This window comes from Cebus imitator, unplaced genomic scaffold, assembly GCF_001604975.1.
Source record: "Cebus imitator isolate Cc_AM_T3 unplaced genomic scaffold, Cebus_imitator-1.0 Scaffold15, whole genome shotgun sequence".
In the NCBI taxonomy this organism is placed as follows: domain Eukaryota; kingdom Metazoa; phylum Chordata; class Mammalia; order Primates; family Cebidae; genus Cebus; species Cebus imitator.
Window position 1 is genome coordinate 1,703,322 of NW_016107330.1, and position 13,556 is coordinate 1,716,877.

The 13,556-nt window shown below is 46.2% G+C and overlaps 1 protein-coding gene across 2 annotated transcripts in view; it reads left to right on the forward strand.

Moving 5' to 3' along the window:
* Positions 1-13,556, forward strand: part of PEX14 (peroxisomal biogenesis factor 14) — a 149,198-nt gene that overhangs the window by 11,469 nt on the left and 124,173 nt on the right. For both annotated transcript variants that reach the window (XM_017503864.2, XM_017503873.1), the window contains exon 2: positions 6,057-6,104. In XM_017503864.2, coding sequence (XP_017359353.1) covers positions 6,057-6,104 — 48 coding nt within the window. The remainder of the gene's footprint in view (positions 1-6,056; positions 6,105-13,556) is intronic.

The window sequence follows — 13,556 nt, forward strand, 5'->3', positions numbered from 1 at the left end:
TCGATCTCTTGACCTCGTGATCCACCCGCCTCGGCCTCCCAAAGTGCCGGGATTACAGGCTTGAGCCACCGCGCCCGGCCCCCCTCTGAGAGTTCTAAGAAATGGTCAGCTCATAGCTTCCTCATCACTGTGGATTTTCACCGTGTGCATGCACAAGTTGTAGTATTCAGCCAAGACCTGAGGGAACCTCCAGTCAGATTTCTGGAGCACTTTTTCTGCCTAGCTCTTTCTTTCTGAAGTCTGTCCTGCAACTTTCAGCTGCTTTGGCCTTCCTGAACCCTGATCGCTGTCTCTTCAAGTGGGCTGTGCCCACTCTGATTGCTGCATCTCAAGTGGGCTGCTGTGCTCTGCTGGGGATCCCCCACTCTCTCCTGGGTCTGAAAATTGTCTCCTGGTAGGAAGCCAGAGTGATTTTAAGCCTCAAGTAATTTGTTTCTCTTCTTTCAGAGATCATAGTCCTGCACTGCCTGCTGTCTAATGTGTATATGCAGTGGTTTTATTTATTTGGCTTAGTTTTCTAGTTGTTTATAGTGGGAGGGCAAATCTGTTCCCTATTACTTCATCATGGCCCAAAGTAGAAGTGCATTGGTTGACTTTGAGCAGAGCAGTGACATGAAATAACTTTTATCATCTCCTCTAATCCCCAAAGTGAGGTGGTGGTCTTATTCCCGTTATTCCCATAGATGAGGAAACTGAGGCTCAGAGAGGTTGAGCAGTGTACCCCCAAATCACTGAGTGCTTAATGCCACAGTTGTGTACTTTTTGTCATGCCACTGCATCTCAAAGGATATTGGTCAGATTGAACCTTATTGTTCCCAGCAGAGAGCTACCCAGACTGGCTTAGGACATATCTGGAGTCACAGTCACTGGGCAGATGCAGGATGAGTACTCCTAGACCTGGAGGCTCTGCCTGTTGCTCAAATCTGTGAGGTGGCTGTGAGGTTGTTCTTTGCTGGGCATCAGGTCAGGATCTGAGAACGCCTTCCAGTTGGGGAAGGTCAGCGCCTTGGCAGCAGGAGTGAGAGCACTTTTGTCTCTACTGAAAGAAAAGCATTTCTCTCTCTGCTGCTGTGGTCTTTGCCCGACGTTTTTTAAAGCAGTCTTCTGCTTTTGCTTTCTTCCCTTCCGGCTCTCCCCATTCTGGCCTCTAAAGATTCTGGGCATGGATTGCCTTAGATCTTTTTCTTTTATTGTTGCAATAGATGTCTGTGGGTGATTTCCAAGCCTTTTTGTTTTTGACAGGGTCTTACTCTGCTACCCAGGCTGGAGTGCAGTGGTGTGTTCACAGCTCAGCACAGCCTCAAACTCCTGGGCTCAGTTGATCCTCCCTCCACTTCATCCTCCTGCGTAGTTGGGACTACAGGCGGATCTCCCATGTCTGGCTAATTTTTGTATTTTTTAGCAGAGACAGAGTTTTGCCATGTTGCTCAGGCAGGTCTTGAACTCCTGAGCCCAAGCTGTCCTCGCACCTTGGCCTCCCAAAGTGCTGGTGTGAACCACCATGCCCGGCCTTGTTTTTTTTAATCATAGACTACCCTGTGAAGATTTCCAGGATCAAGTTGGAGACCGGGTTTCGCTGCGTTGGACAGGCTGGTCTTGAACTCCTGACCTCAGGTGATCTGCCCGCCTTGACCTCCCAAAGTGCTGGGTTTACAGGTGTGAGCTACTGTGCCCAGCCTGTTTTAATTTTTTAAACAGCCAGGATGGTGGAAAATTAAAAAAAAAATGTTCACGGGGTAGTCCAGGATTAAAAAAAAAAAAGGCCGGGTCATTTTTTTGTAGAGATGGGATTTCACCATGTTGGCCAGGCTGGTCTCTAACTCCTGACATCAAAATGATTCGCCCACCTTGGCCTCCAAAGTACTGGGATTACAGGTGTGAGCCACTGCACCCAGCCGGCCATGCTTCATATATACTTTGAACATCCTTGGCAGAATATATCAGGAACCAGTGTCAGTGTGGGTCCCCTAGGGTTGGAATGAGAAGGAAGCTTTCTTTTTGACTTTTAAATACTGAATTTTTTAAAAAGAGTTCATTTGCATGGCTCATAATTTAAAAGGTGCTAAAGGTTGTATGATGAAAGAGACTTATTTGGCACTGTGTACTATTTAAAGTTTTTCCGTCTGGTAAATATTAACTGTTGAAGGGATGACTTTTTTTTTTTTTTTTTTGAGATGGAGTCTAGCTCTGTTGTCCAGGCTGGAGTGCAGTGGCACAGTCTCAGCTCATGGCAACATCTGCCTCCCAGGTTCAAGCGATTCTCCTGCCTCGGCCTCCAACAGGTGCCCACCACTGCGCCCAGCTAATTTTTTTATTTTTAGTAGAGACGGGGTTTCACCATCTTGGCCAGGCTGGTCTTGAACTCCTGAGCTCATGATCTACCTGCCTCAGCCTCCCAAAGTGCTGGGATTACAGGCATGAGTCACCACGCCTGGCCTTTTCTTTGAGACAAAGTTTCACTCTTGTTGTCCAGGCTGGAAGGCAGTGGGGCGATCTCAGCTCACTGCAACCTCCACCTCCTGGGTTCAAGTGATTCCCCTGCCTTGGCCTCCCGAGTAGCTGGGATTATAGGCACGTGCCGCCACGCCCAGCTAATTTTTGTATAGTACAGACGGGGTTTCACCATGTTGGCCAGAATGGTCTTTATCTCCTGACCTCGTGATCCACTTGCCTTGGCCTCCCAAAGTGATGGGATTACAGAGCATGAGCCACCAAGCCCAGCCGGATGAACTAATTTTAGGAGAAGTTCCTTGGTGAAAACAATTCATAGTGATTAGTTTTATTTTAGGAAGAAAGTTTTGGGTTAAGTCAGAATGGGGCTTCCTAAATACTAAAGCTGTTTGCTTTTGTTTGTTTTGTCTGCTCAAATAACCTGCATTATTATTTATAGGGTACCATTAAGGTTGTTGCTTAATAAAATGTGGTTTAAACAAAACTTGCTTATTTTAACTAAATAGAAGTGTTCAAATCCCTGTAGTACCAATTACTATCTGAGTAATCATGGGCAAGTTATTTAACCTCTTTGCCTCAGTTTCCTCATCAGCAGTAATTTGATATACTTATTGTGAGAATTAAAAGAAGAAATTGCTAAATGAATGTTAGCACTTAGGATCTAGCAAATGGAGTGGAGGAAACCCTCAGGAAGATAATGAACTGTAGTATATGAATAATCCATTCAGTTGAGTTGTCACCATTGGTTGATTCTTTGTTGCTCATTCATTCAGCACACTTCTGTTGAAGGCCTCCTCTGCGCCTGGCACCGTCCTAGGCCCCAGGGATACAGTGATAAGCAAACACAGCAGTTTCTGCACACGTGGAGTTTGTAATCTGGTGAGAGAGACGGGAATCAGTCTGCTAGTCACACACATGTAAAGTTGCAGGTCTCTTCAGGTCCTTGAAGGAGAGGCATGTGGTGTTCTGTGAGTGTGTTGCAGGGAGAACTGATGTAGTCATGGATGTCAGAGAAGGAATGCTTCCCCAAGGGAGTGTCCTAGCTGGATCTGAAGGATGAATTAAAGGGAAGGAAGGACATGTGCAAAGGCACAGAGAAAGCAAAGGCCAGTGTGCCTGTGGAGGGTGGAAGTGGGGATGTGGTGCCACTTGAGACCTGAGATGTAGTCAGAGGAGATGTGAAGCCTTGTAAGCCATGCTGAGGTTTTTCTGCCTTCTGAGAGCAATGAGAAGCCGTTGCATTTGTTGTGTTTTCTTGGGTGAGTGGGTGGATAAGGGATAGGATGATCAGATTCTCCTTTGGAAACGATAGTCCGTTTGCATCACAGAAAATGAATTGGAAGAGCGCCAGCACAAATGAGAAGGCTGATGCCGTGGCCTAGGCGGGGATTTTGGTAGCTTGGACCAAAGTGATGGCAGTAGAGATGGAGAAAAACAGATGGATTGTTTCCACTGACTTTTTTTTTTTTTGAAATAGAGTTTTGCTCTGTCACCAGGCTGGAGTGCAGTGGCGTGATCTTGGCTCACTGCAACCTCTGACTCCCTTGTTCAAGCGATTCTCCTGCCTCAGCCTCCTGAGTAAGTGGAATTACAGGCATGTGTCACCACGCCCAGCTAATTTTTGTATTTTTAGTAGAGATGGGGTTTCACCATTCTGGGCCAGAATGGTCTCAATCTCCTGACCTCATGATCCACCCGCCTTGGCCTCCCAAAGTGCTGGGATTACAGCCTTGAGCCACTGTGCCTCACTGGACTTTTTTTTTTTTTTTTTTTGAGACAGGGTCTGGCTCTGTTATCTGGGCTGGAGTGCAGTGGTGTGATCATGGTTCACTGGAGCCTTGAATTTCCAGGCTCAAGGGATCCTTCTGCCTCACCTTCCTGAATAGCTGGTGTATAAGCATACACCACCACACCTGGCTAATTTTTGTATTTTTTGTAGAGAAGAGGATTTGCCACACTGCCCAGGCTGGTCTCAAACTTCTGGGCTCAGGCAGTCTGTCTGCCTGGGCCTCTCAGAGTGCTGGGATTTACACCACACTTCCATGGATATTGAGGAAGGAATATTGGCAGACTTGATGTAATGGGTTAGCTCTGGGAGCGAGGGAGAAGGAGCTGTCTCAAGATGGCCTTTCAGATTCTAGTTTACATAGTTTGGTGAAGTTTGTCCCATTCATGCCAAGAGGGAACTCTGGAAGAAAACATATATGGCAGGGAGGACTTTGAGTCTGCTCCCGGACAGCCTAAGTCCAAGAGGAGGCAGGAAGGCAATTGATGTGTACCTCACAGGGGTGTGGGCTGGAGCTCTAAAGGTTTGAACTTACCAATGCCTGGAGCTTGGATGGCGGGAGGCAGGGAGGCAGGTAGGCAGGGAAAGCTTGCTGAAATTCCCTGCGACCGACCCTCACTTTCTAGGTAATTTCCTGCTGGCCAACCTCTTGTTCTGGGTTGGTGGGGCTCTTGGGACAGGACTTTGGATGGAAGGATAGAGTCCTTCATCCAGCAGAGTGCTTGCTACTGTGCTGTGTGCCAGCTATGTGGTAGCAACTGGGCGTGAGGAATTCTTTGGGAAACCTCTGTGGACTAGGCTCTTCTGTCCTGTTTCAAGGCGGCCCGGCACTTCCATCTGATCTGTAGTAGCCAGGAGAATGGAGGCTACAGGCTGTCTCCTGGGACATACAGAGTTCGCTGCTCTTGTCTGGATATTATCTGTAGATAGTTGGCGATTGACTTGAATATCAGTCACAGTAAACTAATCATAGCTTACTCAGCATCATACCTGCTTGCTTTATTCTTTTGGAGATTTGTAAATTTCTTTAGAATCTGTCTCTCCCTCTGCCTTTCCCTTCCTCTAATTTTGGCTACATCAGTCAAGGGTCGAAGGCACCTGTGAGGGTGAGGTAGTGCCTCAAGGAGGAGGAAGGGGGCTAGAGCCAGTAGCTCCGCCACAGTGCTGCCTGCTTGCTGAGAGGTTTGGTCTGCTTGTATGTCAGCCTGTCACTGGCTTATTTCCAAGAAGGATTAAAGTCTGGGGCTTTCTTTACTATTGTGGGGTGGTGTCCTTAGTGACAGGTGAGAAATAGGAACCTGTGTAGTTTACTGGCTTCTGGGCTCCCGAAAGTAGCCGCCCGGAGAAAATCCTGAGTGTGGGCAGTTGGGGCCCCCTGGTGGCGGAATCTGGCTCTCTACTGCTGCTCGCCTTTTCTTCCCAGTCCCCCTGGCATTGGGGAGGTGGCAGAAAGAGGAGGTGTTGCACTCTGTCTTCAAGCCTTTTCTCTGGACTCTGCTCTTCCCGTGGATCTTGTGATGGTCACCCGCCCTTGCTGCTCAGTAGGTGATCGTGAGCCTTCCTGAGCAAAACCAAGCCTTGTTCTTTGAGCGCTGTGACAGTGAACCCAGAAACAGTCTTTATCTTCCCTGGTGAATTCAGACTCTTTGAGCTACTTTTTACAGGTAGTCCACTGCAGAATACTCAAGTCATGAAAACCCGGGGAGAAACGTGAGAGAGAGGTGCTCGTGTGCTTCGTTTGAGAATGGAAATCTTTGTTTTTTTTGATGTCCATTGGGTGGCACTGTGATCTTATTTTTGTTTCTATTTTTCTTTGCAGCCAAGCTCTACTCCAGGAAGTGAAAATGTGCTGCCTCGAGAGCCGTTGGTAAGTACCCAAGATACGTGGTATCATTTTCTAGTAATTAAAATGCCATGCGAATGAAAAGAAACCTTCTGTTCCTACGGTTCTGTGTCAGTAGTGTCCCTTTAAAAGCTGTCACCTAGAGACTGCCTCTGTCAGTGACCTCTGATTCCTTCTTGGGTGCAAGGATGAGTGAGATCTCTTCTTAGTAAAGCCTGGTCTTTTCTGGAACTAAAAGCATCCACCCCAGATGGTCCTGCACCACTTTGTTTGTGGCTGATTGATAGCCATTAGTGAGATTCCTGAGCCCTTGGGAGGCTGAGGTGGAGTGAGGTTGCTGGGCTTCTTGATTGTCTGAAGTAGCCAGCTCTGCTCTGCCCCTCAGGGTGCGAGCGTCTCAGTGGTCTTTAAAGAACAGGTAAGCGATGGAATTCTGGTTTTGCCTGGTCAGTAATTGTGTGATAGTCCCAACATGTTATCTTCTTAGACCGTGGTTAGGGAAGAGGCCTACTAAGCACTAAAGGTAATTTTCTCTCCCAAGTGCTTTTCATCTGGTGGCCAGAGTCCCTGCCTGCCCACCCCATTTTCATTCTCTTTTGCTTTTCAGGGCCTGCTGCAAATCCTGTTGGCTGGGTAGTAAGTCTGGTTCTGTATAAACCAGATACGTTTGATGGGAGAGTCAGCTCTAGGTTTAACTTTTGAGAGCTTTTTCTTCCTGCGTAGCGATAGCAGGCACAGGGCTGTACTGCCAAGGTTTTGTTTCGACAGGGCCTGTAGTTTCACCTGTTTTTCTTCACTCCCCTTCTGGTAGTCGTAGGAGGGGATGACGTGAGGGCCTTAGCAGGTATGAACACGTCTGAATTCCAGTGTGTATTAAGGCTTTCCCAGGCTGAGGGGGAGTTGGATCCAGTTGAGCTGCCTGTAGAAAGGCCGGGGTGATACAGGCACTGCCGGGACGGTTTCGGGGGAGCAGTGTTGTCATTCGTGTCACCTGCTGTTACGTCACCAGTTATGGCCTTATATCCCAGCACTCCCACGGTGGCCTCGTTTCACTCTTTTGGTATTGCCCAGGCCCTTGCTTGAGGTCGTGGTGGTGGGAAAGCAAGAGGCGGCCCCGCCCTGCCAGTCTCTCAGGACGCCTGCCTGCCTCCCATGGGGCCCGCCTCCGTGCCCCTCAGCCCGAAGTCCGGATTGAACACGATAGACTGCTGCAGTCCTTGCCTTCCTCCCTCTTCCAGTTTTGTTGCACCCATTTAACTGATCACCGGAAGAGTGGCCCGTCCGTCTTTCGGGGCTTGATTCGATAAAGCTCTTCGGGAGCCATGAGCAGTCGGCCAGCTCACTGATTTCTGGTATTTGGAGCCCTGCAGACCCCTTGCTCTGCTCGTGTTTCTGTGCCCTGCTCTTCCTGCTGTCCTGTGTATCAGCCTGTTGGTTGGTTGTATTTTTATTTCTTTCTTTTCCGGGAGGCCCTGAGCAGTCTTCAAACCCTGGTAGCCTGTGATTGTCCAGAGTTCAGACTCATTCTCTCCAGGCCAACTCCACAATTACCTTATATTTAATTAATATTTTTTCTCCTCTTTACGTACTTGCTGCATAATTGCTCAGAGAAAAGAAAACACATAGCAGCAATTTATGTATATATAAAAAAACAATAATTAAAAAAACACCGAAATAAACTCCCATCTCATTTGGGCTGATCCTATGAGTTGGGTAATTAGGGCCCTATTAAAAGGTAGACCCTTTCTCCTTCCCCCTCTGTTTTTGTTTATTAATTTTTTTATATTAAACTCCCACAGTCTCTCAGTCATGCCCTTATTGCTTTTGGCCAAGCATTTGCAGCAGTCTGATTAAACGGGGGCAGCAGCCGAGTCGCGTGGTCTTGTGTGAACGACTTCTTCCTCCTGGGAGTGTCAGGCAGCAGAGCCAGCTGAGGACTCATGTCGCAGGACGGGGGCACAGGATGGGCAGCCCCCTTGCACAGAAAGCCCCACAGCTCAGTGCAGTGGTGCTGCAGTTTGTGAAAACACTGAGCACTCAGCCCTTCCACAGGGAGGGAGCTTTCTCAGGCTGTGTGTATTCACTGCCTCCTGTGTGCTCAGCTCAGCTCAGCTCAGGCCTGAGGATGGGGAACAGGCAATTGGAGAATAAAACTAAACCTTGTTCTCGAGTAATTCATATGTTTTACTTGGGAAAGAAAAGGCATTTATACACATGAAATAGTTAGCGAACCACACACAACCTTATGTAATTTTAGCAAATAGCACAACATCGTGTGTCATTTGGTGCAGAGCTGTCTGGCTGGGTGTAGGAGAGAGCCCCCAGTTATTCAGCGAAGGAGGAGGTCTGCGGAGGGAAGCGGGTACTTAGGGATGGCTTTTGTGAAACTTGCAGCCAGGCTGTGAGGGATGGGATATTTCAGCGTTGGGGAAACACATTGCTAAGTTGTTTTGTTTTTCTTTTATGATTATTTTTCCTTTAAGCTTCAGGAGGTATATATTCTTTCGTTTTTAACTGAATGCGTATTTTTCACACAATTCCTTAGTGGAAGTTGCCTGGTCTCTACACTAACAGCTGATAATCTTATTCTTTGTCCCAGACTAGATGATCACTTTGAAATAATTTTCCCCTTATTAAAAAAGTAAGTTACTGGTCAGGTGCGGTAGCTCATGTGTATCATTCCAGCACTTTGGGAGGCCAAGGTTGGGGGAATCACTTGAGGTCAGGAATTTGAGAACAGCGTGCACAAAATAATGAGATCCCATCTCTATTAAAAATTTTAACATTAACTGGGCTTGGTGGCTCATACCTATACTCTCAGCTGCTCAGGAGGCAGAAGCCAGAGTATTGCTTGAGCCCAGGAGTTTGAGGCTGCAGTGAGCTATGATCATGCCGCTGCACTCCAGCCTGGGCAACAGAACAAGACTCTGTCTCTAAAAAAAAAAGAATAAAAATAAAAGTCAATTACGACAGAGGCAGCTCTATTTAGTAGTCGGTGCGGTGCAGGTGACATTGCAATATAGTCAATGTCTGCATGATTGTTTTGTTTTATTTACTAGGCAAAGAAGACCTGATTTTTATTTCTGTCCTCTCTGAATCATAAAAACTGTCTTGTGATTTTGCGGTGAGAAGTATAATCTTGTAGTCTCTAAACGACACGTTTGTGTTTATAGCCGAATCCTGGTCTTGATTCTAGCGAAGGAGTGATGCTGCATGTTTCCTTTTCTCGCCCGTTCAGTCCTGCCCTGATCCTGGCCTCCAAATAAAACCAGCCCAGCAACACTGACTATTTTAGAGGAGTAGATGCTCTCTAATATCATAATGTCATTAGGGCTGGAGATTGGTGAACAGACCAGTCTTGAGAAATTCTGCAAAATCCAAGTTGAAATTCTCAGTTATTGACAAAACTCTGCCAAAGTTAAAATGACTGGTTACTTTTTTCTCTTTATAATCTCTTCACTGAGCTTTGCCTACTGAGGCAAGGAGTTTGGGCAGGCCTCCAGAGTACTGACCTGCAGCTTCTCCCAGACCTCTGAAAACCTGTGAATTTCCCACAGACCCGGGTTCCCAGCCACAGTTATGTGCCTGTCCTCAGGCTCACACAGAGTCTCTGGATCGGGCTCCTTGTGCCACCCTGGCAGGACCGGGTCCCTGCCTGGTCTGTAGATATTTTAGAATGCGTGGACAATTGTGTGCATAGGGTAATTCAGTTCCCATCTTGCTTGGATACTGAAACTTGGGTTGAGTAAACTTTTAAGGTTTCCATTTAGTCATATGATTTTTGGTTATTTGAAGTAAGCAATAAATAAGGTTTGATTTACACATTTGCTCACTTGTTTCAACTCAGTTTCTCAATGTTCAGCAATACTATTGCTCATCTACATTACACAGTGCTTATGAAGTTTGGCTAAACTAGAATGGTAGCTTTTTGCTCTTTGACACCAAGTTCTCTCTAATGGATGAATCCTTGGCCATTGTCTCTTCCTTTAACTTGTAGGTGTAGGTTCTTTTTGTTTTTTCTTTTCTTTTTTTGAGATAGAGTTTCACTGTTTGTTGCCCAGGCTGGAGTGCAGTGGTGTGATCTCAGTTAACCAAAACCTCCACCTCCCAGGTTCAAGTGATTCTCCTGCCTTAGCCTCCTGATTAGCTGGGATTACAGGCATGCACCACCATGCTAATTTTGTATTTTCAGTAGAGATTGGGTTTCTCCATGTTGGTCAGGCTGGTCACAAACTTCTGGCCTCACGTGATGGCCCATGTTGCCTTCCAAAGTGTTGGGGTTACAGGGATGAGCCACCACGCCCCGCCCTCTTTTTGTTTTTTCTTTCTGCCGTCTTTCCTGCATCTCTCCACCAAAAGAATCCTAAACTACAAGTTTGTATAAATGATGACAGCAATTTCTACTTCATCACCTTTCTCTAGGATTACTATTTTTTAGTTTGCTGAATTCTTCGAAATAAAGATGCTCTGCGGTTGCAGATCTAGGTTGCATCTCAGAAGTTTTGCCCTCCAAGTGCCGAAGTACCCTCAGGTTTCTTCCTGAGGCTCAGATGGAACCTCGTCCAGGGGCTTCTGCATCATGTATTTGATCTCAGTCCTGGGGAAGCTCATCCACCTTACCCCTGGGACACTCAATATTTTCTCTTTGGTTTTTAAGCCAATTAACCAGAGGCTGGTAATTAGAAGGCCATTAGTACTTTGATGGATTCAGGGAGCCAGTACTGTTGTCTCTTTAAGAATAGGCAAGGTACAGTTGCTCATGCCTGTAATCCCAGCCCTTTGGGAGGCCTAGCTAGGCAGGTGGATCACCTGAGGTCAGGAGTTCGAGACTAGCCTGGGCAACATGGCAAAACACCATCTCTACTTAAAAAAAAAAAAAAAATTAGCTGGTGGAGTGGTGGGTGCCTGTAATCCCAGCTACTCGGGTGGCTGAGGAAGGAGAATCACTTGAACTCGAGAGGTGGAGGTTGCACTGAGCCAAGATCGCACCACTGCATTCCAGCTTGGGCGACAGAGCCAGACTCTTTCTCAAAAAAAAAAAAAAAAGAATAGCTACAGCCAGTTGCCTGTCTGCCAAAGACTTCTAACATGTATTCCTGGCACAGTCTCTTTAGTATTTGTATCTTTTGTGACTTTTGTGGTCAGAAGTCTTTGGTGTACTTGTCGGCGGGTTCACTGTGGATAAGTGGTTCTCATTCTTTTTCCCACCAAAACTTTTTTTTTGAGATGGAGACTTGCTCTGTCACCCAGGCTGGAGTATAGTGGCACAGACTTTGCTCACCGCAACCTCTGCCTCCCGGTTTCAAGCGATTCTCTTGCTTCAGCCTCCTTAGTAGCTGGGATTACAGGCGTACACCACCATGGCCAGCTAATTTTTGTAGGTTTAGTAGAGACGGGCTTTCGCCATGTTGGCCAGGCTGATCTCAAACTCCTGGGCTCAAGTGATCCTCACGCCTTGGCCTCCCAAAGTGCTGGGTTACAGGCATGAGCCACTGTGCCTGGCCCCACCAAACATTTCTGAAGAATGACATTAACATTTAACATGCTCAATACATTTCTTTGTGTGTACTCATGTATGCATGTGTGTGTGTATATATATGCATGTATATAACAATAGATATATATTTTATAACATTTAAAGCATTCTGTGGGGAAATAAAATTAATTTTGATACTGTATTCATGAATGTGTTTTACAAGCACATGGGTAATGAAACCAGCCATTTAGGGATTTCAGGAACTTGTCATTTTCCAGAAAAAATACATAAATATGACAAACCTAATTTTGAGGTATTAAATATATTATTTAAAAAATCTGTAGTGGTTTATTTCTGTGCAGAATTAGGTTTGCTGAAGCTAGTTGTCACTTCCACCTCTGTTTCCTGCTCAGGAATATCTGTCAGGATGAAAGTGATTCAGGGTGATAGTATAAGGATAATTCAAAATCTGCCCTATAAATTTATTTTAAAAAAGTAAATCATTGGCTGAGCGTGGCGGTTCACGCCTGTAATCCTAGCACTTTCGAAGGAGGAAGTGGGAAGATTGCCTAAGCTCCGGATTTTGAGACCAACTTTGGCAACATGGTGAAACCCTGTCTTTTTTTTTGAGACTGAGTCTCGCTCTGTTGCCCAGGCTGGAGTACAGTTCTGTGATCTTGGCTCACTGCAACCTCCACCTCCTGGGCTTAAGCGATTCTCCTGCCTTAGCCTCCTGAGTAGCTGGGACTACAGGCGCATGCCACCATGCCCAGCTAATTTTTTTATTTTTATTTTTAGTAGAGATGGGGTTTCACCATGTTAGCCAGGATGGTCTCAATCTCTTGATCTTGTGATCTGCCCACCTCGGCCTCCCAAAGTGCTGGGATTATAGGCATGAGCCACCATGCTCTACCATGAAACCCTGTTTTTACAAAAAAATAAAAAAAAATTAGCCAGATATGGTGGTGAGTGCCTTTGGTCCCAGCTACTTGGGAGGCTAAGGTGGGAGGATCGCTTAAGCCCAGTGGGTTGAGGCTGCAGTGAGCCGTGATCACACCACTGTACTCCAGCCTGGGCAACAGAGCAAGACCTGTTTCAAAACCCACTTGCCCCGCAAAGCAGTAAATCATCTATAGATTTTGGTGCATAAACCATTACCAGCAACGTATTCATGGGGGCGCACCTCACAACTGCTACAGAGAAACTTGGGGACTAAAATTCAAGTGTAAACCGTAGTTGGGCTCATGGGTGCCCTTCACTGACAGTAACATTGTCATCATCATCAGATCCAGCGTCCTGGACCTGATATGTGGGCAGTTTTCAGATAAGAAAAAAAGGTTGGCTGTCCTCCTCCCTCACTCCTCTCTCATCAACAATATAAAGGTGTCAGTGAAGAAAACTTTTCTCTTTTACACTAGTGTCCGTGTATACTGACTTCTGGTTGGGAGGGTGCCTGAGATTCCCACCTCTTCTGCTGGATCTGCGGAAGAAAGCTGGTAAGAACTGGATGCTGAAATGGATGAATTTGAGCACAGCCTCATTCTGTTTCTGGGTGGTTATGATCTCTAGGCCTCTTACTGATTTTGAAATTACTGCCTCTTCCTTCTCTGTCCGTCCTGTCGCAGACAGCAGGTTGATTGAATAGACTAGGCGGTGCCGTTTTAGTTGTTTCCTCTTTCAGGTAAATGAAGAGGTTGCTTTCCAGTTTTAAGGCGCCCTTTTACAAATAATTATTAGATGAATCGAAACGCTTAGGAGTAATAATTAAAGAAATGGAATTTGAAAAAGTTATTCAGCTTTGTTTATACTTTAGGCTCCTGGCTTTTATAGTAATGCTTTATATTTGCTGTAGTTCCTGTAATCAGAGGCCCTGACTCTAGGATAAGTGGGCAGTGTCCTTATTTTGAGGATGTGGGAACTGAGGAGCTGAGCACTCAGGTGCCTTTTATCAGAGCTACACAGTGATTAGGGGAATTCATTTTTTTTTTTTTTTTTTTTTT